Here is a 26,818-nt window from a genome sequence, read left to right as displayed (position 1 = left end):
GAAACCTCTTTCTAGGAAGCACCAGGCAGCCAAGCCGAGGCGATTTCCCAAGGCCATCCGAGTTACAGACAAAGAGACGAAGGCAACGCCACAACAAGGAGCTCCCCCAGCAGCACAGAACCCGCCACCAGAGGAGGCACAAAGCCCAGACGCCATGAGGGTGTGACCCAGGAGAAGGGTCTTCCTCTCCCCCTGGCCTGCGCAAGGGCCTCGCTAGCTGTGGCTCTTGCCAATAGAAAATGGACAGAGCAGCAAGAGGAGGGCTTCATGGCAAACAGTTGAATTATTTAAAGAAAGATTTCTTATTGTGCTGATGATGTTTTGAATGCCAATGAGTTACAAATTATTTTGATGTCTTTTACTGAGTGGTTGAAGGGGGATGAGAAATGTACCTTTCATAATCACATTGACTGGCTAGGCTGCATTAACTGAAACCAGTAGGTTTTCAGTCCTTAAACCTTTGTTGTTGTATTGTCGCTGTATCAATTATGATATACTGTAAATGGAAAAAAAAGGTGGTTTCTTATTTAGGGGATTTGCATTTTTGTCTGTTACAAATCTAGAGAATTTCAAAAAATGTAGTGAAATTAGGAGGTATTAGAATTACCCTTGCCTAAAGGTAAAAAAACCCACACGTTTTGTGATTTATGCCATAGTGCATGTGATCCTCCCCATTCTCCAGTAGCTCTCCGAAGTGCGTGTGGGCACATGAGTTTCTTTACTATGTCTGGTGCGAGTGCTTAAACACCTGGTTAAGAAATGTTCAGACCCTTTAATTTGCCTTTTTTAGATTTCCTTTTGTTTTTGTGCATGTAGCTTTAAAACAGGTACCAACTCTTGCCGTCTAGCCCAAGTATCTACAAAGTCCTTGAAGTATCTGTGACTGATGATAGTCCAGAACTGACAACTATAGTAAACCGCTAAAACATACTTACACATTTTTCTCCTAAGATCTTTGTTTCCTATTACCCAAATCTATTCCTGAAGAGTTGGAGATCAGCATGTTAAAAAAGACCAGTGTGCTGATTTCTGTATGTGGGCAAACTACTTTCCCTGTAGCAAATTAATTAGATGGGAATTTCTACCCGCAGTCCACCCACAGGGGAAATATGGGTCTACAGTGTATAATTATTTTCAAAGATTTCCCTCAGGGTGTAGGTGCTGGAGATGAAAGAAATGACGGTAATCATAGTATGTACTGTAATATTGACCTTTACTCTTAAACAATGTTTTATGACTGAACTGTTTTCAACATGCTGATATTTAAATGTATCCTTCATGTTTTCTTTTATGTAGCACTACAGAAAATGGGGCAGATAGTGATATTATTGAGTTATGGATTTGCCTTGTCTTGGAACTCTGAGAGATCTTGTAAATGATTCAGAGCTGCTCACGGGTGATGTTTATACTTGTATATAAAACATTTAATCTTTCTTTGGATATGGTAGATTTCTAGGACAAAATATGCTTCCTTTAAAAAGAAAACAGTACACAATTTGTCTTTTGTAAACATAAATGTTTCTGTACTGTTAAACATTAACATAAGATTTTTTTAAATGTTGTTATAAAACTGTTATTTCACAGTAGTGTTATATTTCTATTGCCTTATTCAATTTTCTTTAATAGAACAACAATTTCCTTAATAGGTTTTTCTTTCATAGTTTTTTTTGTAATCTTAAGAATTATTTTTTTCTGTACATTTGTTGTTTTATTCTCAATTACTATAGTACTACACAGATACCAAAAATAACTTTATAGATAATGTATTGACAGAGGTGTTATAGGCCAGTAAATTAATTTTCTCCAGAAGTGTGTTATATCAAATGCTATATTTACCAATTCATTTTGCTGTATAGGCAATATAGTATATTTCAAAGAAAGTTTAATATTACACCACATAATATAGAGTCAGGGCTGAGATATTAGTGAAAAAAAGAAGGAAAAAAAGTACAAAGCACAGGAAAAATGGGCAGCAATTGCAACATTGTTAGGGTGTACTTTCCAAGCTCATCAATCACACCTAAGAGCCAGTGCTTAAGGAACTGGTTAGTTAGTTAATGCCAGAAGACCAGGGCTGCTGATCAATGCATTGTCCTCCTCTTTTTTAGTTTTTAATACACCACCATTTTTCTAATAAACAACCAGCAAATGGCAGTCGTCCAGAAATATTCTGCCCCTGTGATACCCAATAGCACAGTAACTTGCTATGTGAACTGCCCTCCTAGTAGGCGTGTACTGTATATTACAATATTTTAATCATTAAGGAAAGATTAAGGACTTGGTTCAAATTTTGGCATTCCTGTAAACCAAAACTACAACAAAACAAGTACTTATACTGTATATCAACGCAGGGTTTGAAAATCGTAAAAGGTGGGTACTGTAGGTTGACATTTTAGTTCATTTTAAGCCTGATTCATTTTCAAAGACAGTCATATCATGGGGAGCAAAGACATTGCAAAATAAAGCTCTTAGGTTGAGAAACAAGGATACACTGAGGATACCAACAGATGAAGGGGCAATATGGCAAATATGTCATATCATCCATAGCACCTGGGTCTTCGTTTTTCATCTTTTGCTTTCTTTTCTAATTGTATCATTAATTGATTTAAAAAAAATGTTAAATACATATTATTTCTAAAATACATTTAATTCAAGGTACAACATTAGTAAAGCCTATTCTAGAAAACTGAAGTAACCTATTATATTTGTTCAGCAATTTATTAGATCAGGAGTGATTGAGTATCAGATCATGATAATGCTGCCAAGCGGCAGATAAGACTTGTTCTAATGAGTACAGTAGCATGTCCTGCAGTAGTATGGATTACAAATGCATAATCTTCTTGCACGTAGAAGTTTGTTTAAAATTCCCAATCAATATGTTCATATATTTTCTCAGAGATACTCGAGTCCTTTTTGTCTTATATTATTTTTGACAGCACGATAATATCAATTTTTGAAAGACTGCCAAATAATAGCCTCAGCACATGACAATTCTTAGTAACGTCCGCTTACTAGTAATTTAGTAGGAGGATTTGTCTCAAAGGTGGCAGAGTGGTGCAGTGGTGAGCATTGCTGCCTTGCAGTGCTGGGGCCCTGGGTTCAACTCCGGCCCTGGGTTCAACTCCAGACCTGGGGTGCTACAGTTCTTTGTGGACTTTGTATGCTCTCCCCATGTTCATGGTGGTTTCCTACAGGTTCTTTGGTTTCGTCTCAGTGCAAAGAGATATTGGTAGATTAATTGGTTTCTTGGAAAACGAGTGTGTGTGTGCATCCCTTCCGTGGTGAAGATGAGAGGAACAGGAGGTTCAGTGAGAATCTTCTAGTTTTAATGTCCTTAAATTTTTCAGATAGTTCAGGTGAGTAGCTGCAACAGCATGTGTAGGCTGCAGAGGAACAAGTAATGGGTTTAATCCATGCTGAAAAGAGAAGAAAGAAAATGGAACAGTTCAGCTGTGGAGCCTTCTTCAGGTGTGAGAAAGACAAGACAGTAGGCAAAGGTAATGTAGCAGGAGAACAAAAGCTGAGAGAGAGGAGGAGTGGAGGCGGGAGCAGGGAACAGACAGAGTGGCCGATCAGGTAGTGTGAAGTCAGGATAGGTGAAGAGAGTTGTGAAATAAAACCTACAATGAATTGAGAGAATTTAGAAGATTAGTCTGTTGATTTTATTGACAGTCTTTAGTCTGTCTATTTTTCAGATAGCTTTAGAGCAGGGTTTTCTCAAAACTACGGCTCTTCCTTACTCCTCAATGACAGTGCTTCATTGTGACACATGAACTTCTTAGTATGGTTATTCATATTTTGCAGGAACATTGTAAATGAAGTGGTAACTGCACTGGAGAGTAAAGACTGCAGTTCGAGAAGCCAGGATACAGGGTAGATTACTGTGTCTGATATTATCTTGACAGATACTGGGGTATTCATCAAACTGTTACCTGAACAGGTGAACAATTGCTTATTTTAAAGTGTCACATACTGTATCTGCTGCAAATTTTTTAATAAGAAAAAGGAAAACAACCAGGCTTACTTTCTTCTGATGTTACCTACAATGCTAAACTATTCCAGCCAAAGTACACCTTCGCCAGTGGGCACCTATACGTCAAAGGGATGTCGCGTGGCGAGGTGCGGTGCTATTAAAAACTGCCCTTTCACAGAGCGATAACGGAAGTGAACACAAATCACAGATTAGAATTCGTAGCAAGACATGTCAGACATTTCCAATTGATAGAAAAATGGGCTTTGCAATCTTAAACGAGATGTAGTTATTACATTCTTTTCAGTGTTTTTTTTAAATAAAAGGCATACACAATATTAGATCGTTTTGCATACTATTTAGTGATGTGTACAGACGTTTCCAGTCCATGTTCATGAAAGAAATCTGGGCGATTATCCTGACGGGATTACATATTATTGGGTTGAACCCTCCCTTGAAATACAGTAAATGCAAACCAGTTTAAATACAAAGCAACAGCATCCTCAGCCCCCGTCCTGGGAAGAAGGCAAATGGGACACCGTGAGTGGTTGGGTTGGCTGGTCACATGGGCTCCTATGTCATTGCTGAAATGGCAGCTTCCAGATGCAGATATTAACACACGGAACTGCAGCGATCCAGGCACAACAACTGCAGCAAAGCAGGTAGAAATCATGAAGTTAATTTAAGCGTATAAATTAATTGATGAAAAGAGATGTTGCATCAGATCATTCAAAATAACACACGCATTCCGTAGGCTACGGAAAACAATAGTACTGAACGTCATATCCCACTTGGGGATTTCGGATTTGTAATTACCTCTCATTTATGTTGCCAGGGACAGTCCTACTTCTCAGTAGGAACCCTTTAATAACTTTTAAATTGCATTTATATGGTTCCTTTTTCTTAAGAGACGATTATTTGTCTTACACATTCAGATTTTATTTGTAAATACTACATACTCTTGTATTCACTTTGCAGGATTACGTAATATGAAGCTGACAACAAGGGGCTGCGTTATTTTTGGCACTGTCGGTTTCAAAGATTTGGCGAAGCTACTGTATGATCATAAATTTTGTGTAACTAAAAAAGTCTCCGCAGTACCAATTTAATTTGGTAATGCAAAACTATTACGTTTTCATAAACCTTTATGTATGGAGCTTAAAGAGTAAACGTGGACTGAATGAGAGGCAAAATTTTAGTACACTTCTTTTATTAACCGTGATCTAGCTAATAAAGTATGACACCGATTTGTATTTTACACGCAGTAGTTTTAGGAATTCGTCCTAATAACGGTTATATGTACAGTACTTTCCCGAAGTATTTAGAATTACTGTATTGTGTCCCATTTTGTTATATTACAAAACAATGCATACAGTTTGTTAAGTACAGTAATATTTGATTCAAAACCAGAATGTTCACTTTTTTATTCTTAAGCCACCCCAATGTAGCTTTTGGCCTTCTGCTTTGGATCATTATCGTGCTAAAAGGTGAATTTTCAGCCAAGATTTAAATATTCAGCAGACTGAAACAGATTTCCTCAAATCTTTCCTATAATTTGCTTGCTCCATCTATTTCTCTTTCAATCCTAACAAACTTTTTACTCCCAGCTGAGAAAAAGCCTGATTGTAGCACAATGCTGTTACTACATTACTTTAGGGATGATGTTGACTGGGAGATGTGCTGTGTTGGATCTGTCTTCACATTTTGATCAAAAAGTTAAAATTATGGTTAATTGTGTTGGCTATATAATCTGACCACAGCACCATTTGACACATTTGTGCAGGATCACTCAATTGGTTTGTGGAGCTCCATGCTGGTAATGATATGTGTTTTCCACTCTGCCGTACAGGCTAGCTTTGTGGAGGGCACGTGACATTGCTGACTGAGACAGGCCCACCTCGGCTATTGAACCCTATAGCTCTTTCAAAGCTGTTGTTGGCCTCACAGTGATGTCCCTCCCCAGAATCCTCCTTACAGAGCTGTGTGATTCGGACAGACGGCCCTGATCTGGGTAGTGTCCGGATGGTATGGTGTACCTTCTCTTTCCTGGTGGTTGAGTTGACTCTGCTCATGGGGATGTTCAGAGGCTTCAATATTTTTGTACCTTTTCTCCGATCTGTGCTTTTCAGTGACTTTATTCCTGATTTTCTTTAAAAGGTTCTTGGTCTTTATAGTTGAGCCTTTGCTTGAAATTCACTACTTGATGAAGGAAACGTTAAAACTGTTTTTCTAAATCAGGAGAACCACTATTCACATAGAATTATATAATTTAGGTTTGCCACATTAAAGGTTTGAAAACTTTTACATTCCTGAATTTTCATTTTTTCTTTCATATTTATTATTTAAAATCTTTTTGTTTTTCTATTTGAATATGTGGAATAGATTGTCTATATAACAGATTTTAATTGTTACTTGAATATGTCGTGACTGCAAGCTTTAAAATAAGAGAATGCGAAGAGTCTGAATACTTTTGCAAGGCACTGTATACACTGTACAGTATATAGCCAACACAATAAATCATAATTTTAAATACAGTATAGTAATACTTAATACATGTTTTTATAGTAATAATAATTGTCTCCTTTTTATGTAATATCTTAGTGTTACCATACCAAAATATAGTTCTGGTTTGAGGCTTAAAATCATGAGTAACAGTCCATTACAATATCTTTCCAGTTCTTATGTTCTAGTTAATCAACATACAGTATACAGAATGTGTATGTTGATTACCTTGTGAATACTTTGGCCACTACTTTAATGAAATACTACCTTATATAATGCTTATTCTGTACTCTGTTTTTTTAACACATCATCATTGCATACACAGTACTTGCAGTAAAATAATATGTTAGGCATAACTCACTCTGCAAACCATAGGCAAATTGCCTATTTAATTAATTTTGTGTATAGTGGCAGTGTGCTTACAAGGGAAACAAGAAACAAACAATTTTTCTTTTCCTTTAAAGTCAAGTGTAAAAACTTGGTCAAAGGCTTTATATGAACTTGCATAATAAATCATATCATAAAAAACCTGGCATACTTGAGCTGTAGTTAAAAAGTGATACGCAGTCAATCTTTAACTGTGGCTATCTGTAGATTTGAAAAATGCTGAATCAGTTACCATTAAACCTTCAAACTTGGAGGCAAAAGAGCAGAACAGCCTTTATTCTTCAGATATCCAGACTATTTAAACACTTCAGTTCAGAGAATGAGTCAAGGTAAATTAATTTTGCATATATCTTTTGTACTTTTGCAGACTTATTAAAATACATTTGTTGTGCTATGATTAGCTACTGTATAGTTATTTTTAAAACGCAAGGCACTGCAGAATGTCTTTAGACATTAAGGAAGTAGAAAACAAACAGCTTTTCAAACATTTTCAAAGACTAATGTACTATAATTATTGCTTTTATCATAGTAAATAACATGAAACGTTTACTTTATCTGGGTTACACGGTACTTTTAAAATATCAGTTTGCCTAATCTTGAAACATACTGTATACAGTGTATCTAATTTAAGCTAACATTGATTCTGATGAATTCAGCTTTTCAGCTTAGTTTCAGCTTATACCTGTGAGAAAGAGATGGAGTGAAATGTCAAAGGAATGTTTGAACAATCTTGCCAATTAAAACTTGGCATAAAGTGCAGAAACTTTATTTTATGTTATTTAAATAACTTAGGGTATAAAAAGAATGGGATTGACGAGATTAGAAAATGTAGTGTGAAAATGATTATTGATATTTAAAAGCCTTGGTTAATTTACTTTACAAAGACTAAGCATGCTGCCAACAAAGTGCTAGTTTTTTTTTAAAACTACATCAGTTTAATAATTAAAATAGGTTTATGCATGGTGTCATGCTTTTTATGTTTAACTTGTCATTATGCAAAGGAACGGGTAAAGGTTTATTCCATGCTGAAAAGAGAAGAAAAGAAACACAATGTTTCAGCTGTGGAGCCTTCTTCAGGTGTGAAGGGTGGTGTGTTGGTACTGTACTGTGGGTTTGGTGGATGTCTCTCCTCCCCGGAGGTCTGGGTTCAATTCCCGCTTAGGGCACAGATTTTTCTTCTCCTCACACCTGAAGAAGGCTCCATACCCGAAACATTGTGTTTCTTTTCTTCTGTTTTCAGCATGGAATAAACCTTTATTTGTACCTTTGCAGCCTATGCATGCTGACGCAGCTCCCTACTTGAACTTGTCATTATGCCTACATAATATGAGATGAAAATAATTAGGCTGACATCCACCCATTTTCAGTCTGCTTGTCCTAGTTAGGGCTACGGCGAATTATGCCAACATCTGCCTCAAATTAAGGCAGTCAATAAAAATTGAAAATGGATGGATGTTGGCATAATTATTTTCACCTCATATTATGTATGCTTTTTAGATTATTATTCTCTGTTTATCTTGTGATCTCAAAAGATAAGGGGGCAAGGGCTGAGTTAAGCTGTAGTGTATGACTGGACTTTGATTATTAATATTTAATGTCTTCCATCTCTGCAGGTGAAGGGATGTCTCCCAAGATTACGACTGAGCTGCTTCGGCAGCTGAGGCAAGCAATGAGAAACAGCAGCTATATCGTTGAGCCCATACAAGCTTACATAGTGCCATCAGGAGATGCACACCAGGTGGTTAGATACTTGACTTATATTGATCATTGTATATTCCAGTGGAAATGTACTTTTCATCTGTTTTGATTACTCAGACCTGTGATTTGAAAGGCCTAGTGAACAAATTGTCAGAAGATTTTAAAATACTGATGTCTGTAGTTTGAAAAGCGCACATCTTAGATGTCGCATGAGGTCTACTATTTTCTTAAATGACAGCCATCTTGGGGACACATGACACAACAACTTTGCCCTCAGAGAAGTCTCCCTATATATGTTAGTATCTGTGATGCATACTGTATCAAGGGAATTGTGACTGTGTTGAAGAAATTACTTCCAGTTCTCATTCTCCTTGTGCAGTAGTGGTAGATATGAGCCAAGTCTTGGAAACAATTGTGAATTGCAAACTAGATGGCTATGTACTATAGGACTATATAAATTATTCAATATTTTTCAAAAATTGAGACAAAGAAGTGTCTTGAAAATTAAGTCTAGAGATTAGAACAAAATGATCATATTAAATTGTGCTCTTTAAAAAAAAAGGCAGCTATTCCAAAAATATATTCAGGGAAATATGGATCCCTGAATGTGTGAAGTTTTCGACTGCTAGACAGAATTCTATAAATAATGGAAAGTAGTTTTCATTACCTTTTATAAGAGCAATACGGTCTACATAATAATCAAGGACTCGGAACATAAACCAGCAGACACGGGGGTCAGGAAGACTTAGTTGGTAAACCCTGGCATATTACTGTATGTGGCACTTCTTTCCCTTTAAGCTAATGGAAAGAACAGTAGGTCCTTATCTACTAGTATCTACTTTCCTTTGTAGGGAAAAGGAAGTGGCTGATCATATAGGCTGATCATATAGGAGCTGTCATGGCCTTAAACCTCCTAATTAGAATATGTTCTTTCCTTCTTTCTCTGCTGTGTCCTGTTTTTTGCAGAGTGAATACATTGCGCCTTGTGACTGCAGACGTGAATTTATTTCTGGATTTAATGGGTCTGCAGGTAAAGCCCTAAAACAAATGAATTAACCCTTCTGTTATCAGAACCATTCTAGTTAAATGATTTGAAATGTGCTATATTAAACTTTAGACTGCCGAATAACTGATGGGAGTTCTTTTTCTCTCATAAATTCCAGAAAATGATGCCCTATTTTGAATTAAGATGGTTAATAAGCCGCATGTACAGCATATTGCAAGTTTATATTGATTCTCAATAGAAACATAAGAGAGGTTAAAGATGAATGAAGGCCATGCAGACGTTGGTTGCTTGTTTGCTAATAGCAAAGTTGTCCAGGGGCCTGCATACTTTTTATACCCTTTGTGAATGTACTGTATAGGTGTTTATGTTTGAAAATGATAAATTTGTTGTCCACGTGTTGTATATTGTGATCTGAAGTGGCGTTTCTCTGTAGGCACTGCAATTATCACGGAGCATCATGCAGCCATGTGGACAGATGGCCGTTACTTTTTACAAGCTGGACAGCAGATGGACAGTAACTGGACACTAATGAAGATGGGTATGAGTTTCAATTTATCCCTTTTTAAAATGTGGAATATTTTTTTTTTACCTTTTCAAATTGGAATCTTCCCTTGTCAATCAATTATGATTCTGGTAACTACAGCAGCACCTGTTCTGTGTATTCAAAATTAGGGTATTTCAGAGCCATTCATCAGTCTTCATGTTGTGAGCGCCACACTGCCATACAACAGAGCCAGTTTGCAGTTAAGAGCACTGCACAGGGAGATAAGTGGCAGGTCCCACGTTCTCTGTTAGCTAGTTGTATGTTGTGTGTCTTACTCAAACCCGGCCTACACGGGTAGCACTTATCCACTTGTAAGGTCTTGGGTAAGTGTGTAGCCCAGGCTCAAATAAAGAAGATTGGGGCTAAAGAGATCAGCCTGCTCTGAGGAATAAACTTCTTCAGGTTGAGTCACTCAGAACATAATATGCTAGAATCATTTTACTTACATCATGAGACCTCCCGGCCCGTTGGATGTTTTTAGTTAAAAAAATAGTTCTCAGGTGTTATTTTTTTTTTACCTACATGTAACTATTACTTTTAAAATGTGCAGTTGAATAATATAAGATTAACTCTATTACCCATGCAGGTTTAAAGGAAACTCCATCTCAGGAAGACTGGCTAATAAGTGTTCTTCCTGAAAGCTCCAAAGTTGGTGTTGATCCCTGGATAATAGCAGCAGGTCAGTTGTGGGAAGCAAACAGTTTATAGAAGCAATAAGTCAATATCTTCAGGTCTCTCTCAGTGCAATACAAACTGTAAGTATCTTTGGAGACTTAGGTTCATACTAATCTGTTACGATGCTTAAACTGAATAATTTGTTTCAGATCAGTGGAAGACCATGTCTAAGGCATTGACTAGTGCAGGACATACACTAGTTGCGGTTAAAGAAAATCTCATTGATGCCATTTGGGTAGATCGGCCAGCAAGACCCAATTCACCATTAATCACTCTGGGATTGAACTACACTGGTGAGTCCTGCCTTGCATGCTAGTAACTATGGGATGTAAATATACATAGCTAGAGCTAATGATGTTGTTACTTTAAGTGTAATTTGTGAATTATGTTATGGCTTTGTGCAACAGTGTGTATTTTATTCACATTTAGAGGTTTTGAAAATGGTCATCTCATGTTTCTTCCTTCTTAGAAGCAACACAAGGCGACCAGATGTCCAAATGTACCTAAAGTGAGAACAATAAACATGTTCTTGTGAATTGTAGGTATGACCTGGAAGGATAAGGTTACAGCACTGCGGACAAAAATGTCTGAAAGAAGAATTACCTGGTTTGTTGTAACAGCGCTTGATGAAGTTGCATGTAAGTATGTGTGATGTAATATCAAGGGAGCTTTCCTCAGGTGGCCACTCTGAAAATAGTTTTAAAAACAAACTTTAATTTTTGTATGTAATGAATTTGTTGTGCTGTGTGTAGTTTTACATAGTATTTCTTTTGTAAATAGTTGGGAAAACATTATATTTTTAAAACATGATGATTAAGTATTAATCCTATTTATCCAACCTGTAAATATTATGTCACAAAATAACATACATGGTATACGTACTTAGTAGCAGAGCATAGTAGCAGATGTTTTCAAAGACCTAGGTGGTCCTTATGTATCAAGCTTTTATAGATTTAATTTTACGATTGAAACGAATGAACAATTAAGCAAGGTCTATGGTACTAAGCCCTTCATAGCAGTGCTTCCTGTAAAGATGGCATTTCTGTCTCAAAGATTAATGCTTTGATAATACGTGACGTGTAACATTTATGTTTTTTTTTCCTTCAGGGCTTTTCAACCTTCGTGGTTCCGACATCGAGTATAATCCAGTTTTTTTTGCTTATGCCATTGTTGGAATGAGCTCCATAAGGTAAAGTGTGTTTTTGCATGGAAATAATAAATCAGTACTTTACATTTACAGCCATCACAGAAGTGCCTGATCACTGTCCACTCTCAGTGCCATTGCCAGATTTAAAAGGATTTACATTTTTAACCACAGTGTCAAATAATAACCCCTCCTTTTCCCTCAAAAAAACTATTATGAAGAAGGTAGACACATGAAATTAATATTTTTCTCTTACAACAGCACCTTTAAATTGCCACTTAATTTTAGTTTTGTTTTGAAATGTAATTTCTGACTTTAGGTTGAAATTAAATAACCCAGGTTCATTTTCTGCTGCATTCCTCAGGCACTAATGGAGCTACCACCTCTTGCTATGAAATAGAATAATGAAGCAGTTCTTATTAAATAAAACATATTAGCAGTGGAAAGAATCAATTAGTTATTTACTCTGTAGGATGCTGTTTAATACGCAATATTAAAACAAAATGTGCTAAGGTGACTTTCAAATACAAGTGGGTAAATCAGACACAAGAACAGAAAAAATTGCATCTTTTCAATTCAAATAGAATCTTTTTTTCTGTCTGAAGTGATTTGCTTCATTTATATATAATTCTGATCTGTAAAATGAGAAAAGGTACTTGTCTCAACGAGTTAGAACTGTATCTGTACATGTTAATGTACATAAATATATTTTTATAAGTATGCATATTATTTACAATGTGATAAATTAGTTTTTCTAAAACTAACAAATAACTAATTACTCTGTAAAATCTCATTAGTGCCAGTGGTGTGATTTAGATGACTGTATTGTGATTTTTGCATGTGCACATAATTTTCGGATGATACCTGTTTGAATTTTACAGTGCAAGTAAAATTCATCCTTGGGAATGATTTTAATGGAAGCTATTTGACCTATCTTTCCCTTAGTAAAATACACAAACACCTAATACACAGTATTGCACAGAAGAAAAAGAAATTGATATAGTAGTTTTTTCATGTGTCAAAAATATTTTCTTGTATATATCTACTTTTAAATTAAGGGGGAACTGCAGTTCCAATTTCTCTGACAGGATATTACATTTCAGTAAGAAAACAAATTAATTGACAATATCACAAAATTTTATCATTTCTGAATTAAGCACAAAATGGTGAATTTTGTAAAAGTACTGTATGGTCTCCATTTTGTCACAAACCCCTGGTCTCACCACAGGTAAGAGTGAGGATTTGTACAAATTGTGATGTGTCCCTTCCTGCTCTCTAGTCACTGTAATGACTAATGTAATGTGATGTACGAGCAAATAAGTACAGGTTGTGCAGCAGACATTTCACCGCAGAAATGTTCTAACGTGATCGGCATGCAGAGTTATCAAATTAGTAGTATTTGTTGGCAAAACCATCTCGAGGTCGAGAGCAATATTTCTATTGGATTAAAAGAGATGTATTCACTAGCTTTGTTCATTTGCAATGTAATAGGGCCACTTCATGTCAGTAGGAGTTTTATTGCCCCGTTCTGAATCACAGAATATGGTGCTGCGCGTACCTGGAAATTTAGTCTGTTTTGTGAAATAAATTGGAGATTTTACAACTTACCGTGTACATTTTACTTTCATGGTGGTGGTTTGAAATGCATTCATCAATGCCGATTTAAAAAAAAAGTGGCGTTGCAGTTCCCCTTAAAATTTAAAAAAGTACAAGAATCTGTCACACCTCCTGCTCAATTGGAAAATTGACTTATTTAAGCTAATTTAAAAACATCCTTTCAGGTGTACCACTGTGAATCTGGACTTATGTAGTATTTACATGCAAGTTATAGATTGATTCCTCTGCTGTTTGTGGCTACCTTACACCTGGATGGAGTATGCACCCCTGAACTGTAATATCTGTGCTTTTACCAGGCTCTTCATTGATCAAAACCGGATGGGAGATCCAGCTGTCAGAGAGCACTTGCAGCTGGACCCCTCTTGTAAGACAGAGTACAGCATCCAGATTTCCCCCTACGAATCTGTGTTTTCTGAGCTCCAGGCTATCTGTCCCACTCTGGGCCCTAAAGACAAAGTCTGGATCAGTGACAAAGCCAGCTGTGCCTTGACACAGGCCATCCCAAAGGTGTGCACCACTCGAAGATAAGTGCTTCAGTACAGCTTGATATGGTCTAGTGTTTTCCTGTTGTGTCACTGCCTTCACATTTACTTTTACATCTTTGCGTAAGAATAAAGCAAAGCGATAAAGGAGAAGGTAACAAACTAGTGAAGGCCATTTGAGTCACCTTTTGGTTTTCAGTAGTCAATTGACCTAAGAATCCTAACCAGCTATTTCTTGACAGAAACCAAACCATCAGTTTCAACCTCATGGCTGGGTGGCTTGTTCCACACTCCCACAGCCCTTAGTGTTGTGCTTCCTATCAATGCTTTTTTTAAAAGCACTGCACCTCCATGTACACTAGTTTCCATTTCTGTCCTCTGGCTTAAGAGGAGACCGTTCAGCCGATCTCACTCTTGCTTACTCTTGATCAGTAGCTTACTGATCGAAAGAAAGTACTGATCTGGCCTCATCCTGCGGTTTCTTAAAGAAAGCCTGGGCATCAGCCTACACAAAATGGCCAGGTAATGTATTCCAGATAGAAGTTTAAAGGAGTGTCTGTGATCTTAGATTTGTGCTTCCCTGCTGTCTGTTCAGGCACAGAAAAGACTGTATTGATTGTTTAAAGCTGACTGAAATGAATGACTGAATAATGTTTGGAAAGGTTCTAATAGGATGTAATTATTAATTGAAAAATGAACTGTGGATTTAAATATTCCATCTTCAGGCCCACAGATCCCCCATCCCATGCACACCATTATGCCTTGCCAAAGCAGTGAAGAATTCTACTGAAATAGAAGGAATGAAAATGGCACATGTAAGTACAGGACAAAGCATCATAAAATGGGGTTGCATCTTAAAAGTGTATTTAAATTTGCATGTTTGGTAAAACATGGAAATTATCTCTTTTACTAGATTAAAGATGCTGTTGCACTTTGTGAGCTGTTTGCATGGCTGGAAAAAGAGGTATGGATTTTGCTTTTCATTTAAAATGATAAACTAGCACACTGTACAACTTTTAAGTCCACACTGATTTGACAGACCAACAACCTGAACAGCTACCACATTGCTGAAGCTGAAATGATTAACAATTGTTATTTCCTAGATTCCAAAAGGCACAGTGACAGAAATATCAGCTGCTGACAAAGCTGAAGAACTTCGCAGGTAATTTGCTGTTCATCACATTTTATTCCCCATTTCAGAGCTGGTGGCTGTGATCTTTTTTTCAAACCCCAAGATGTTTTTTCTCCCTTGCCTAACCCTCCTTTACACATGCATCATGTGGTCAGTGATGACTGACATTTGATGTTTTGGAAATTTGGAATCATTGGAAAGCTCTTTGTCCCATCGCTATTCCCCTAGGTTCAAGGGAGGCAAATGTGTCATAAGATGGAGACATTCAATTCTCCTGTTACTGTATATAATATTGATGCATGTAGGCTTGTAATGTACAAATTGCACTGAAGAAACTGTAGAGTGTCCAGTAGAATATCTAGATGTTATTCAGTGGCAATCTTGCCTGTTTCTCGGGGAAACGCAGGAGCAATCTTCATGCCCCTTAGAATCCAGGTGTTTTCAATTAACAGGTTGATGTCCAAGTGATAGTTCAGAAATGGCTTTTTATTTTGAGTGTACTGCCACCTTGTGGAATTCTCAAAGATAAGCAGTGAAATAGACAAAGGTTTTTAGGTACTTGTTACAGCAAATAATACAATTCCTTAGTGATACTAAACCAAGGTCACATTAGAATTCCTATTTCTATGTTAATCTGTCTAATGCATGTTATGTTTATTTCTCTCTGTCATTATCTGTCCTACCTTAAGTATCCTACCTTAAGTAATTTTATTTATTTTCCATCTATTGCTAGTACTAGACTAGTTTTAGGAATGGCTTCTGAATTTAATAGCTTAATATACGTAAGTATTATCTCTTAACTAAATGAGAGTCTACAAAATGTGACTCTAGTAATGGAAGGACTGTGGGGCTTGTATATTTGTATTTTTATATGCTGAAATAACAATTATGTTTTTATATAGTGAACAGAAAGATTTTGTCGGCTTGAGTTTTCCAACAATTTCAAGTGTGGGACCAAATGCTGCTATCATTCATTACAAGTAAGAACACAAATATTTCTTAAAAAATAAATTAAATATGTATAAATCTATATCAGAATGTTTTCTTGCATTAGACCATTCTTTACTAGGGTTAGCTCATACAGTAGTTCTTGAAATGTGTTTTATGTACTAATGCTAAATTATTTGATCTGAATTAGATTGTAGTTGCATGGTTTTATTGTGGACCTATGTTTATTGAATTGTTTTTCTTCGTTAGGCCTCTCCCAGAAACCAACAGGACTCTTACTTTAAATGAGGTGTACCTCATAGACTCTGGGGCTCAGTACAAGTATGTATCTTTTGAATTTCTTGAGCAATACCATTTGTGCATGCTCAGTAATTAGTAGCCAATGCCAAAGGATTTTTTTACAGAGACAAAAGTTCATTAATGGCACTCGCTACTTTTATTACAGTTATTTGATTTGCAGTACCTTGAGAATGCATAATTTTCAATGACGTTATGAAGCCAAATGGTATAGAATGATCGTGATTACTTTTTCTGCACAAATTGTTTCTTCATGGCTTTTGCACACACTGTGTGAAACACAAAGTATAGGAAAATGAAATCCCCCTATCAAAGTTTCTTGGCCACATTATTTTTACCACTCTCCAATTAAAAAAAAAACAAACAGTTTTTGGGCTTGTTTTTGAAGGCTCAAACTGTATTTGTACAATATGCATTTATCTCTATTTTCAGAGATGGAACTACAGACGTGACCAGAACCATGCACTTTGGGACACCTTCAGCTTATGAAAAGGTGCTCTGGATATCTTAAATTCCTCTGAGCCATATCTAGCAAAAAAAAATAACTTGTAACAGCAGAAAAATATTATTCCACATTTATTATTAGAGTAATTATGGATTCAGACTTGTATATTTCATGAAGTGCAGTAAAATCTGATTTAATTTGAGGCAGTTTTTGTCTTTTTTGGCTTTCTTGTGTCTTCCTTTGAGGCTTGATCAGTTTAGTACAAAATTGGATGTGTTTTTTTAAGTAGGCTTGTAGTGTAATGGAATGGTTTCCTTATAATATAGCCTTTTAAACCTCATTTTTTAAAGTTGCCATTTACCACTCTTTTTTTACAGGAATGTTTTACCTATGTTCTGAAGGGACATATAGCAGTGAGTGCAGCTGTTTTTCCCAATGGAACCAAAGGTATGTAAGTTATAAAGTGAAATTGGTAAGTTAACCGGGAGATATGCATATGCTTTTATGTAACACTATTAACTATAATAGAGGATTTAGTGTTTTTTCTTCTTGATGTGTTTTGAGAAATCATGTTACTAGGCAGGAGTGTGGTTGATTGGCAAGCCAATCCAGCTTTCTTTCCAGCTAAATTTCATGTGTTTATCTGCACTTGTCTCACATTAACAAAAGAATTGAAGTAAAACAATTCTAAAAAAGGACTGGGGTGTGGATTGGTCAGTAAATGATAAATAAGGTCCTGAGTTGTGTTGCTCAAACCATAAGGTATAGCTTAAGAAGCCTTGTGAGGTTTCACAGTCTCTACTGTATGGAAGAGATCCACCATTCTTTCATAATTTTCTTATATTGCTGTCTTAGAAAACTGTCTTTGTCATACAGTAATGTCTCAGTACTGATCTGTATTTGATATTTTCTTGGGTTATTAGCCAGTTTCAATTACAGGAATGTTTCAGTTGGCTTTGGAAGTGCAGTTTCAATTCCCAGATTTTATTTCTTTGAAAAAAGTAGCTTAAATCAAAAGTTATCAAAATTCCTTCTTTCGTCTACAGGGCACCTCCTGGACTCCTTTGCCCGCTCAGCTCTGTGGGAATCTGGACTGGATTACCTTCATGGAACAGGGCATGGAGTAGGATGTTTCCTAAATGTCCATGAGGGACCTTGTGGAATTAGTTACAAGACTTTTGCTGATGAACCTCTGGAAGCGGGAATGATCCTCAGTGATGGTAAATGTCTGATTAATAAAGTTTACTGACAAGCTATACCTCATATACATTATAGTTTGATATTTATTTTATATAGCATGTGGTTACTATTATTTTAGTTTCATTCTATGATGGAAAAAGAGCTTCAATTCAGAAATAGGGCAGTAAAGTGTTGTGGGCCTTCATATTCATTTGTTCAAAGCACAGTTTGATATTTCTTTAAATTTTCAGAACCTGGCTATTATGAAGATGGATCTTTTGGCATGCGAATTGAAAATGTTGTACTGGTAGTTCCTGCCAAACCTAAGGTAATTAACTGGAGTTATGATAAAGAGTGAACATTTTTCATTCAGATACAGTGAAGCACCTGTTCCTAATATTTATTGTTTTTCCCCCCACCTCTAGTATAACTACAGAAACAGAGGCAGTCTTACTTTTGAACCAATTACACTCGTCCCCATTCAAGCCAAAATGATAAATACGGACATGCTTATTCAGAAGGAGGTAAGAAGTTTTCATCCAACCAGAACGTCATTGTAGTCCCCTCCAGCAAAGGCAATTTGAACTTTTAGGAAGTGACAGTTTCTGTCTATTCACCAACAGGGTTTTCCGTTTTAGCTCATCTCTGAGTCAGTTTACTTTTGCTCAGCTTGCATATCAATTCAGTTTTTCTGTTCGTGCTCCTCTAATGGTTACTCTATCATTGCACACTGTATGTGGAAGTGAGTTACTTTGAGTTACTTTTAGTTACTTTTGTGACCACCTGCCTGAATTCATAAGTAAGTGTGGTGGGTGGCTAATCAAACATCACCTATACTGAATTTCAAGTCTCATCCTGTGCTTGGCATGTCGGAGTACATTCACAGCATCTGGTGAAATCTAACAAGTCATCTTTAAGGCTGCACCAAAAATCTGTCTTAGTTTTATCATCCATCCATCCGTCTTCTAACTGCTTTATCCAATACAGGGTCATGGGGTACAGGAACCTATCCCAGCAAGCAGTGGGCTCAAAGCAGGGTGGACACTGGATGGGATGCCAGTCTATCACACAGACACAAATGCACACACTCACACCTGGGCCAGTTTTCCCAGAAGCCAATTTAGCTACCAGTATGTCTTTGGACCGTGGGAGGAAACCGGAGCACCCGGAGGAAACCCACGCGAACACGGGGAAAATATACAAACTCCATGCAGATAACACCCAAGGAATTGAACCCAGGGCTCCAGGGCCCATGTTCTACAAGGCAGCAATGCTAGTCTTGTTTTAGTATAGTAAATAGAAATAGTAACTAAAAGCACTTGCACAAGGTCATGGTCTTGTCTGCATGTTTTGTTTGCGCAATAAAATAAACCCCCATTGTGATGTGATTCTCCTTGTTTCCTGCAGCGGGACTGGTTGAATGACTACCACAGGCAATGCAGAGAAGTGGTGGGGGCGGAACTTGAGAGGCAGGGTCGTAAGGATGCTCTCGAGTGGCTGATCAGAGAAACCAATCCAATCGCCTAACAGCACAGCCTGGAAAGGAATCTGATTATTTAATCAAACAAAAATGTTCTCCGGAAGGAAAATATTCAACTAAAGGATCCTTTTTTCTTTATATACATGACAGTTCTTAATCTTATGCTGTATACTTCTACATGTTTTATAAAATGCATAATAAGAATGCTATGTCAATGATTTTAATAATATTAAAAAAAAAAATCTTGCTTAAAGTTATTACTTTGATTTGGACACGTTTCAAGTTCAAGAATCAATTAAAAATGAGACTTTTGTTTAATCTGTGGAGATGAGAAATGTCTAAAACATTACAAATTTCATATATCCATCTTTAGACCACAGATTTTTTCAAATTTATATATACAGTGAATTTAATTTCCCACTACAAAGCAATGGATTTAGTGTAAGACAGACATTTTATTCAAACCAAAACCAAACAGGGTCATTTATTTTATTTATATAGCAGATTTTGGAAGGGAATTAATTTTAAAGGAAGATTATCTATGTTCCACACAGTCAAAATAGGCATTCAGCTTGCCACAGAAAAATAATGTGTTCCTGACCTGGTGGTTTTGTGTGGTTTAAAAGCAAACCAAGGCAGTCACTGCACTGTAACGGGACAGTGTGTACTGTATTCTGGGTGTGGATGAGATTTGCATAATGCTATAAAATGGAAAGTCAGAACTGACTTATTTTAGACACATGAATATTAAATTGTCAAACTTCACAGACATCTTTATGATTTTTTCCCCAGAATTGTAAAACTCTGGGAGCTGTGATTACCATGAGCTGTAGGGCTTAGGCTAAATTTGGTAGCTGGTAAGAACTAAATTTAGCATTGTTTCCTTACCCACTACAGAAAACCATACAGGGTATTGAGTCTGGAAGGAAGCCTGTTTCCATTCTGCTTGACATAAATTGATTGGGGAGTGTGGGAGCTGAGAGGAAAGATACTCTTCATTCACTTATTTCTTGTGACAGGAGAACATTTCTATTGATGATCCTCAAACCCCTTCATCATCCCAGACTGCTTCTTCTGACTGTGTTAAGCCTAGATCTGAAAGAACCAAGTATTTCCTTTTTAATCTTTGTTTTTGAAAACATCCATAGAAAAAAACTATTTGTAGATGGGGAGGAGGAATCAGGTATTTTTTTGTCTTTCATTAGCACTTCCCAGGAGGTTGATTTCTTCAATCGAATTTGATGTCTTTTAATTTGATATCAAGTTTTATTATTTGTGGAGGTGACAGGGAGGCATGTTTCAATTTGCATAACACTGGATTAATTAGGGAAGAATATGAACATTTTACCATCTGTTGGAGGGTGTAATGGTAGAAGGAGATGGGATACAGGCACACAAAAGGCATCAAAAAGTCTTTATTTGCACTTTTCTTTCCTGCCTGTTGATTCCTATGTTTTGCACTTAGCAGTCACCTAAACGATACAAAATTGATGTATATACACAGAGTGGCTTCATCTGTTCATAGTCCATCAGGGATATTTAGAACATTTTTTGTAAAAGTGTTAGCAAACTGAGTTGTGCAGTATAAAATGATTATCTAAAACCCTATAAGGAAAAAAAAAACTGTCAATTCTATTTAATTGAAATATACAATATTTACAGAACGCATCTAGTATTCGTAATCGGCAGTCATCAGTTTAGGAATGTTACACATTTTAGTTTCAGAAACATCACGCCCCTGCTTTGTTCCAGGTTCTATCTTTCTCTCATCACAGTCCAGTACTAGTTTTTAGACCTACTGAAGCAATACGATGACACTAGAACCTGAAATCCACAGCCTCCACTCCAAGAGCAGTGGGATTATAAGGTTACTATTATTTCATTTTGAATCTTGTTGTACATGCCAAAATAGTTCAGACACTATGTTCTGTGGTACCTTGGCTGAATCAAATGAGCACTGGTGTCAAATATATACTGTATAAGAGGGCATCAATTTTAGCTGTTGGAGCAAGGTTGATACAGCATGTTCATTGAATATCTCATGGGGGTTTGAGGAAGAAGAGATTATGTTTCAGAATATACCAAGATATTTAGAGAAGAAGCTGGGCCAGGGGGATAAATTGGGTGATAAAATGCAAGCCCAATTTTCACCCATACTCCAATATCCACATCCTATAGTTGCATGTAAAATGTGGACGGATCAAGGATAATACCTCCTTTGGTATCTCTGAGGTCATCATGTTGCATTACTATGTTCTCAAAGGTGACCTGATGCTCTCCTGGTATAACATTGCTGCCCTCTGCAATGGCGATGGGATTGCTGTATATGAAGTAGATCTGAGAGCTGTCCCTGTAAGTATCCTGCTTTCTCATCATGGCCAGTGGGCTACGGAGGCTGTGGCTCCTCTTCACCCCTTTGAAGTCCACCGGGCTCTTTGCTTTTTCGTGAATGACAGTGTTCTCATATGCCCTGGCCTGTCTGAATTGCCTGTTAAATAGGAAGGAAGAGCTCATTCAAAATAGCATGTGCATTCGAGACATCACCACTTCTTAAGCAAGGCCTGTTCAGTGCCTCAATTATCTACTGTAAGTGAAAAGGACTGGTTGAGAGGAACAAAGATAAAATGAAATTCCCTTTTATGTGCATTGCAGTATCAACACATTCCCAACTCCACAGACAAAAAGGATGAGGGTACTTGACTAAAAAGGGATTTCATTTAAATTTCCTCAAACTCTAGGCCCAGTGGAGATAAACATAAAGATGGTGGAACATGAGGAAAGTGATGGATGCAGAAACGAAAATAGAAAATAGAAGGAGTATATTTAAAAACATTCAAGATAGAGACTGGAAGCTCTTTGTGCTCTTAAAACACTCTAACAATGCTCCAAAATGCTTATGTTTTGAAATATAAAATTTTTTTAACATAACAATAATAAGGTCTGGCTCAGCAAATAATACATTATATAGTTATTCACAGAGTACAAGTAAGGCACCCCTTACAGACGGTTTTGTGTGAGAATCGTCTTGCACTTCTCTTAATGCATTAATATTAATGCTCCAAGTCCTTTTTTGTAAGCAAGTTGCTATTGTACAGATTATAGTGTGAGTTGAGATCCGATTCCGTTTTTTAATGCACTGAAACATTTTACCTGGGGGTTTAAGAGCCGCAAAGAAAATTATTCTTGAACACTGGATTGAACCTGTGATGGCCACATTACTTTGCTGACTAACTGCATTTAGGCACATACAGCAGTTGAACCCGAGCGGTCAACTGCCAGGTTAAATCGTTCGTGTTCATGTAAATTAGAAAGGGATGGAATCTGGTCTGTGATTGAAGCGTCTCTTTTTATCAGTTAACTCATTTAAATATTGCTTTATTCATTCGCAATGTCTATGTTTGACCGCCTTCCATATAATTCCTGGCTATATTATAAATCAATTGTTTATCTTGTTCAAAACGTGGTCTTGACGGTTTTAATGCCATTAAAGATTGGATGAGCAGGACCAAACAGTAAAATGTTTCACATTCAAAACAATGCTCATATCATTGATCTCTACTTTGAAATTACTGGCTTAAATGATTAGAACCAAAGCTTAAAACATCAGTGAAATGATAGGTGGACACCAAAGAAGAGGAAAAGGGAAGGAAAAGCACGTGGAATGAGATGCATTCGGTTGATTACGACGCAAATGGAAAACGCAACAGGTGAGGAAAATCTCAGTGCTTCTTACCGTCTTCGGGTGTAATAGAAGATGCTGCAGAAAATTCCCGTAAAGGCGAGAATACACAACGCTAGCGAGGTAACTGTGATGTTAAATACTTTGAATTCTGAAATGAAAGGTTAAAACTCAACAAAAAATTAAGAGCATTAGTTCAAAATTTAAAGAAAGTGTATTCAGCACAGAATCAGTCTGGATTACCTAGTTTGAAATGAGTTATTCCGGGACCATTTTTGGCTAATTTGGTAAATCCAGTTGATTTATATTGCATTTTAGATATATAAAATATCCACAATTAATATATATGGGCAGTTCAATATGTTGAGCTCATTGGGTTACATGTCCTGAACTTCTTAAAGATGATGGTTTGAAATACCATTTCACTCGTGTGTTTGGATGCAATTCAGGTCAGGCTTGCAATAAAAATGTGTTCGTTTCATTTTGAGTAGTATGAAAAGAAACAGTTACTTCTTGACGATAAAAAGTCCTATTAGAGTTTTTAAATTCCATTTAGTCAAATACGTAATTCTTATCGGTACTCACCTTCTTATTTTGTAATGCTTCTCTGTTATGAGCACAAGGATTTTGAACTCAAGCATCTGATTTTTAACTAGCTCATGTCGTAAATCAGAAAATGGGACTTCTTTCAAACCCCCAGATCAGTCACATTGCTTAGTGTGTATGAGAATATATTACAGCCAGAAGAGCTTTCTGAAACTGTTACTGACCTACATCATGTCTTCTCAAAACCATGCAGCATAATATTACAGTACATCTGTAGGCTTGTTTCCCTTTATACTGCTTTTTACTGTATTATATGTAATAACATTAAGGGGCCCTTGACACTCTCTAGGACAAGTTAACAGAAAAATGGATGGATAAGGCATTCAGGGCTCAAATCCCTTTAAAAAAGTTTAAAAAAATGTCCCCTTTTCTTATTTGAAGCCATTAAAGAAATATGCTCTAAAGATTGCTCTAAATATAATTCTGAATACATGTTAATGTGTGACTTCATTTTTGGTGATGTTGGAAGCAAAAGTAAACTATACAGTATATCTATATTTGTTGTAATTTTTTTTCAGTAGTAGAAAGAAATGGTCATATATCTGGAATTAAACGCCTCTGAAATACCTGAGCTGAATAATTGCAGTATGTTGATCTCTACTGTAAATGTCCTACTTTTCTGTGTTTTGAAGTTTTTTCACTTGAAGGTTTTTTGAAATTTCCTAGTACTTGTATGGAAAAGAAAGGAGAGCTTTTATTTTTAAATGGGCAAGAATGAAATTGTCTCTCGACGGTGGGATAGTAGAATAAAGAAAGATCATGGTAGAAACTGGTGCTGGAGTGAGAGAGCCCTAATATTCACTCACCGTAGACGGCATCGTTGAGCACCCTGTTGGCTGTCTCCAGATCGGCAGTCCTGTTGAAAGTGAGGATGACTGCAGCAGTGCTGATGTTCCCGCTCATGTTGCCATTGGAACTGCCCAAATGAATTAGCACGAGCCCCAACGCCAGGATTTCAATGGCAGAAGCCATGTGACAGAACTTGCCAGCGTTGGTTGCCGCGGAAACGGCGTTCCTTTGTGGTTTGCATCCTTTCTTCTGCCGTCTTGTCCTTGTTTATGGATTATTCGTTCTGTCTTTGACAAACAGTGCACAGAGGGCCGCTTGTAACCCTTCCAACACCATTACGTAAACCCCATGTAAGGCCTTCACTGCAAAAGCTCCAGATTTGTTTGGAGTTGTTTTCTTTTTTTTAATTTAAGCATTATGAACATTTCTAGTACACCGTTTTCAACTTGAGTCTTCAAAATATTTTTTTCATGCATGCAAACATCTATAAAAAGAAGCATATGTGTATACACTATGTAGGACAATCACTACAGGAAAACAGCAGTAAATGACAAAACTGCATAATATTTGGAAAATCTATATCAATACTGTTATATAGTGTATTTTGTTGTCCAAGCAAATCTCTACACAGTTTGCAAGGCAAAAGACTGTCATCACTGTGTTTCTTTATCCATTTTCCTTCTAAATGTAACTTTGTTTTTCTGTATTTTGATCCAAAACTTTTGATTTAATCAAGTTAGGTTGTTAGTGACTATTCGGGGGATTTTTGTGGAGTTGTGGAGATCCTGTCTGATGCTTTACCCCCCCAGTGTGTTGTTACTATGGGTGACTGTGCACTGCTTTGACAGCACAGACAAGACACCAACAAAGCCTGCATTCTTCAACTTTTCATGAATAATCCCACAGAGCCTGAAATGCTGCAAGAAGTTTTGGCATTCATTTTGGTTTTAAAATGATGCAAAGTTTATTATATGACATTTTAGTTCTAGCATAATTAAAATTTAGGAACTGTTTTTTTTAAGAAAGATGGTGCATTTTACATTTTACTTACTTTTTTATGTCTCATTAATGAGAAGAGTACAGTATGCAAAGCAGGGTTGTCAACTTGACAAATGGCTAAGGTTCAAAGTGAGATCTTTAGAAGTTAAATTCCATTTTACTGATGGAGTTTAAGAGGAGCTGTCTCTGAAACAGGGAAGTCTTCAATCACACTTCACATTACTTTTATTCTTGTGCATCTTGGTTTAGGTCGATCTTGCAGTCTAGAGTGATCATACATTTTTATTAAGAATGTATAAAGTATATTAAAAGGATCTATAGAAGAAGCCTGTTGATTTTTTTTTTCATCCAGTAGAAACCCAAAAATGAGCTACTGATAATGATCATATACAATATGTTATAGTCTTACCTGTGAATCCCCACATTGCTCAAAACAGGCAGAAAGCCTACACTGGTATTTTAATTAGATTCCAAATAATCTGGGACACCCAAACTTCCCCTGCTACTTAAATTCTCACTTCCTTATTGTCTGCATTGTGACCTGCTAGTTGTACAGTACCACTAAAGTATGCTACGTAAGATATACTTAAGTTCATACTGTCATGTCACACAGTGCTGCAGTTGTTATCAATGTTTTGAGTTGCTGTGATAGCCCTGGTCCTAAGAATGAGTACAATTTTCAACGAGTCAGTTTCTGAACTGGGTGGATCATACAGGTGTTGCGGGTCTGTTTTGTCAGTATGTCAGTATCTTGATAGAAAGATTGAGAAATGGAGGAATGGCCAGACTAGCCAATGATTATAAGTCTAGTTAGAGAAGATTAAATTTTACATGTAGGCTTTGGTTAAATAAATTCAGCTTTATAATTAAAGCTCTTGAAAATGTGAAATCAGTATCGCACTGAATCTGATATCATAGTATGCATTGATTGTGTCGTCCATGAACCAGACAACAGTTTTCTTTATTTGGAATGCCTATTATAATATTCTTTAATATACCCCATTTTTTTAAAAAGTACCTTATTCATTTTGATCACAAAACCCAGGTCCTTAAATGGCACTTAAAAATAGCTAATTTGTCAGATAGTAACATTAATAGTAATAGTTGTTAAATTTGTCATAAAAAACAGGCATCCTTTCTTCAGTGTCATTATGGGGATGATATTCTAGCTGTACTTTGGAAACCAAGTAGAACTATAGATTTTAGGAGTAGCACGTTCTAATAATCTTTTCTAGGTTT

At 36.6% G+C, this 26,818-nt stretch overlaps 3 protein-coding genes across 5 annotated transcripts in view; 2 read left to right on the top strand and 1 right to left on the bottom strand.

Moving 5' to 3' along the window:
- Positions 1-1,586, top strand: part of vwa2 (von Willebrand factor A domain containing 2) — a 43,456-nt gene extending 41,870 nt beyond the window's left edge. The window contains exon 14 of the mRNA XM_088917451.1: positions 16-1,586. Within this exon, the coding sequence (XP_088773577.1) occupies positions 16-158 (143 nt within the window). The 3' untranslated portion in view covers positions 159-1,586. The remainder of the gene's footprint in view (positions 1-15) is intronic.
- A 2,947-nt stretch (positions 1,587-4,533) lies between these two features.
- xpnpep1 (X-prolyl aminopeptidase (aminopeptidase P) 1, soluble) lies at positions 4,534-19,759 on the top strand. Of its 3 annotated transcripts, none has more exons than XM_088916464.1 (20): positions 4,534-4,632; positions 8,473-8,597; positions 9,524-9,587; positions 9,997-10,101; positions 10,694-10,786; positions 10,932-11,075; positions 11,325-11,420; positions 11,890-11,971; positions 13,840-14,050; positions 14,751-14,840; positions 14,939-14,989; positions 15,129-15,187; positions 16,060-16,137; positions 16,355-16,426; positions 16,835-16,895; positions 17,225-17,294; positions 17,894-18,067; positions 18,278-18,354; positions 18,452-18,550; positions 19,434-19,759. In XM_088916464.1, the coding sequence occupies exons 2-20, from the start codon at positions 8,481-8,483 to the stop codon at positions 19,551-19,553; spliced, it is 1,863 nt and encodes a 620-aa protein (XP_088772590.1). In that variant the 5' UTR covers positions 4,534-4,632; positions 8,473-8,480; the 3' UTR covers positions 19,554-19,759. The 3 variants fall into 3 exon arrangements, with proteins under 3 accessions (XP_088772590.1, XP_088772591.1, XP_088772589.1); XM_088916465.1 differs by lacking the exon at positions 4,534-4,632 and adding an exon at positions 5,977-5,995; XM_088916463.1 differs by lacking the exon at positions 4,534-4,632 and adding an exon at positions 7,155-7,188.
- Positions 19,760-20,905: 1,146 nt separating this feature from the next.
- Positions 20,906-24,763, bottom strand: LOC148835026 (uncharacterized). Its single transcript, XM_088917262.1, has 3 exons — positions 24,598-24,763; positions 23,240-23,336; positions 20,906-21,994 (listed from the first exon to the last, which is right to left on the bottom strand). The coding sequence occupies exons 1-3, from the start codon at positions 24,761-24,763 to the stop codon at positions 21,679-21,681; spliced, it is 579 nt and encodes a 192-aa protein (XP_088773388.1). The 3' UTR covers positions 20,906-21,678.
- Between the last annotated feature and the right edge of the window lie 2,055 nt (positions 24,764-26,818).

This window comes from Atractosteus spatula, chromosome 5 (assembly GCF_055471065.1).
Source record: "Atractosteus spatula isolate fAtrSpa1 chromosome 5, fAtrSpa1.hap1, whole genome shotgun sequence".
Lineage (NCBI taxonomy): Eukaryota > Metazoa > Chordata > Actinopteri > Semionotiformes > Lepisosteidae > Atractosteus > Atractosteus spatula.
Note: the sequence above shows the minus strand (reverse complement) of the source record. Positions and strands in the feature narration are given on the sequence as shown.

Excerpts from the sequence above, each read along its gene's own strand:
- LOC148835026 (XM_088917262.1), bottom strand. The coding sequence starts at position 24,763 with ATGGCTTCTGCCATTGAAATCCTGGCGTTGGGGCTCGTGCTAATTCAT. Across the intron at positions 23,337-24,597 it reads GCTCAACGATGCCGTCTACG|AATTCAAAGTATTTAACATC; the intron begins GTGAGTGAATAT and ends CTTTCATTTCAG. Across the intron at positions 21,995-23,239 it reads TTCTATTACACCCGAAGACG|GCAATTCAGACAGGCCAGGG; the intron begins GTAAGAAGCACT and ends CCTATTTAACAG.
- xpnpep1 (XM_088916463.1), top strand. Across the intron at positions 15,188-16,059 it reads AAAGCTGAAGAACTTCGCAG|TGAACAGAAAGATTTTGTCG; the intron begins GTAATTTGCTGT and ends GTTTTTATATAG. Across the intron at positions 18,551-19,433 it reads ACATGCTTATTCAGAAGGAG|CGGGACTGGTTGAATGACTA; the intron begins GTAAGAAGTTTT and ends TGTTTCCTGCAG.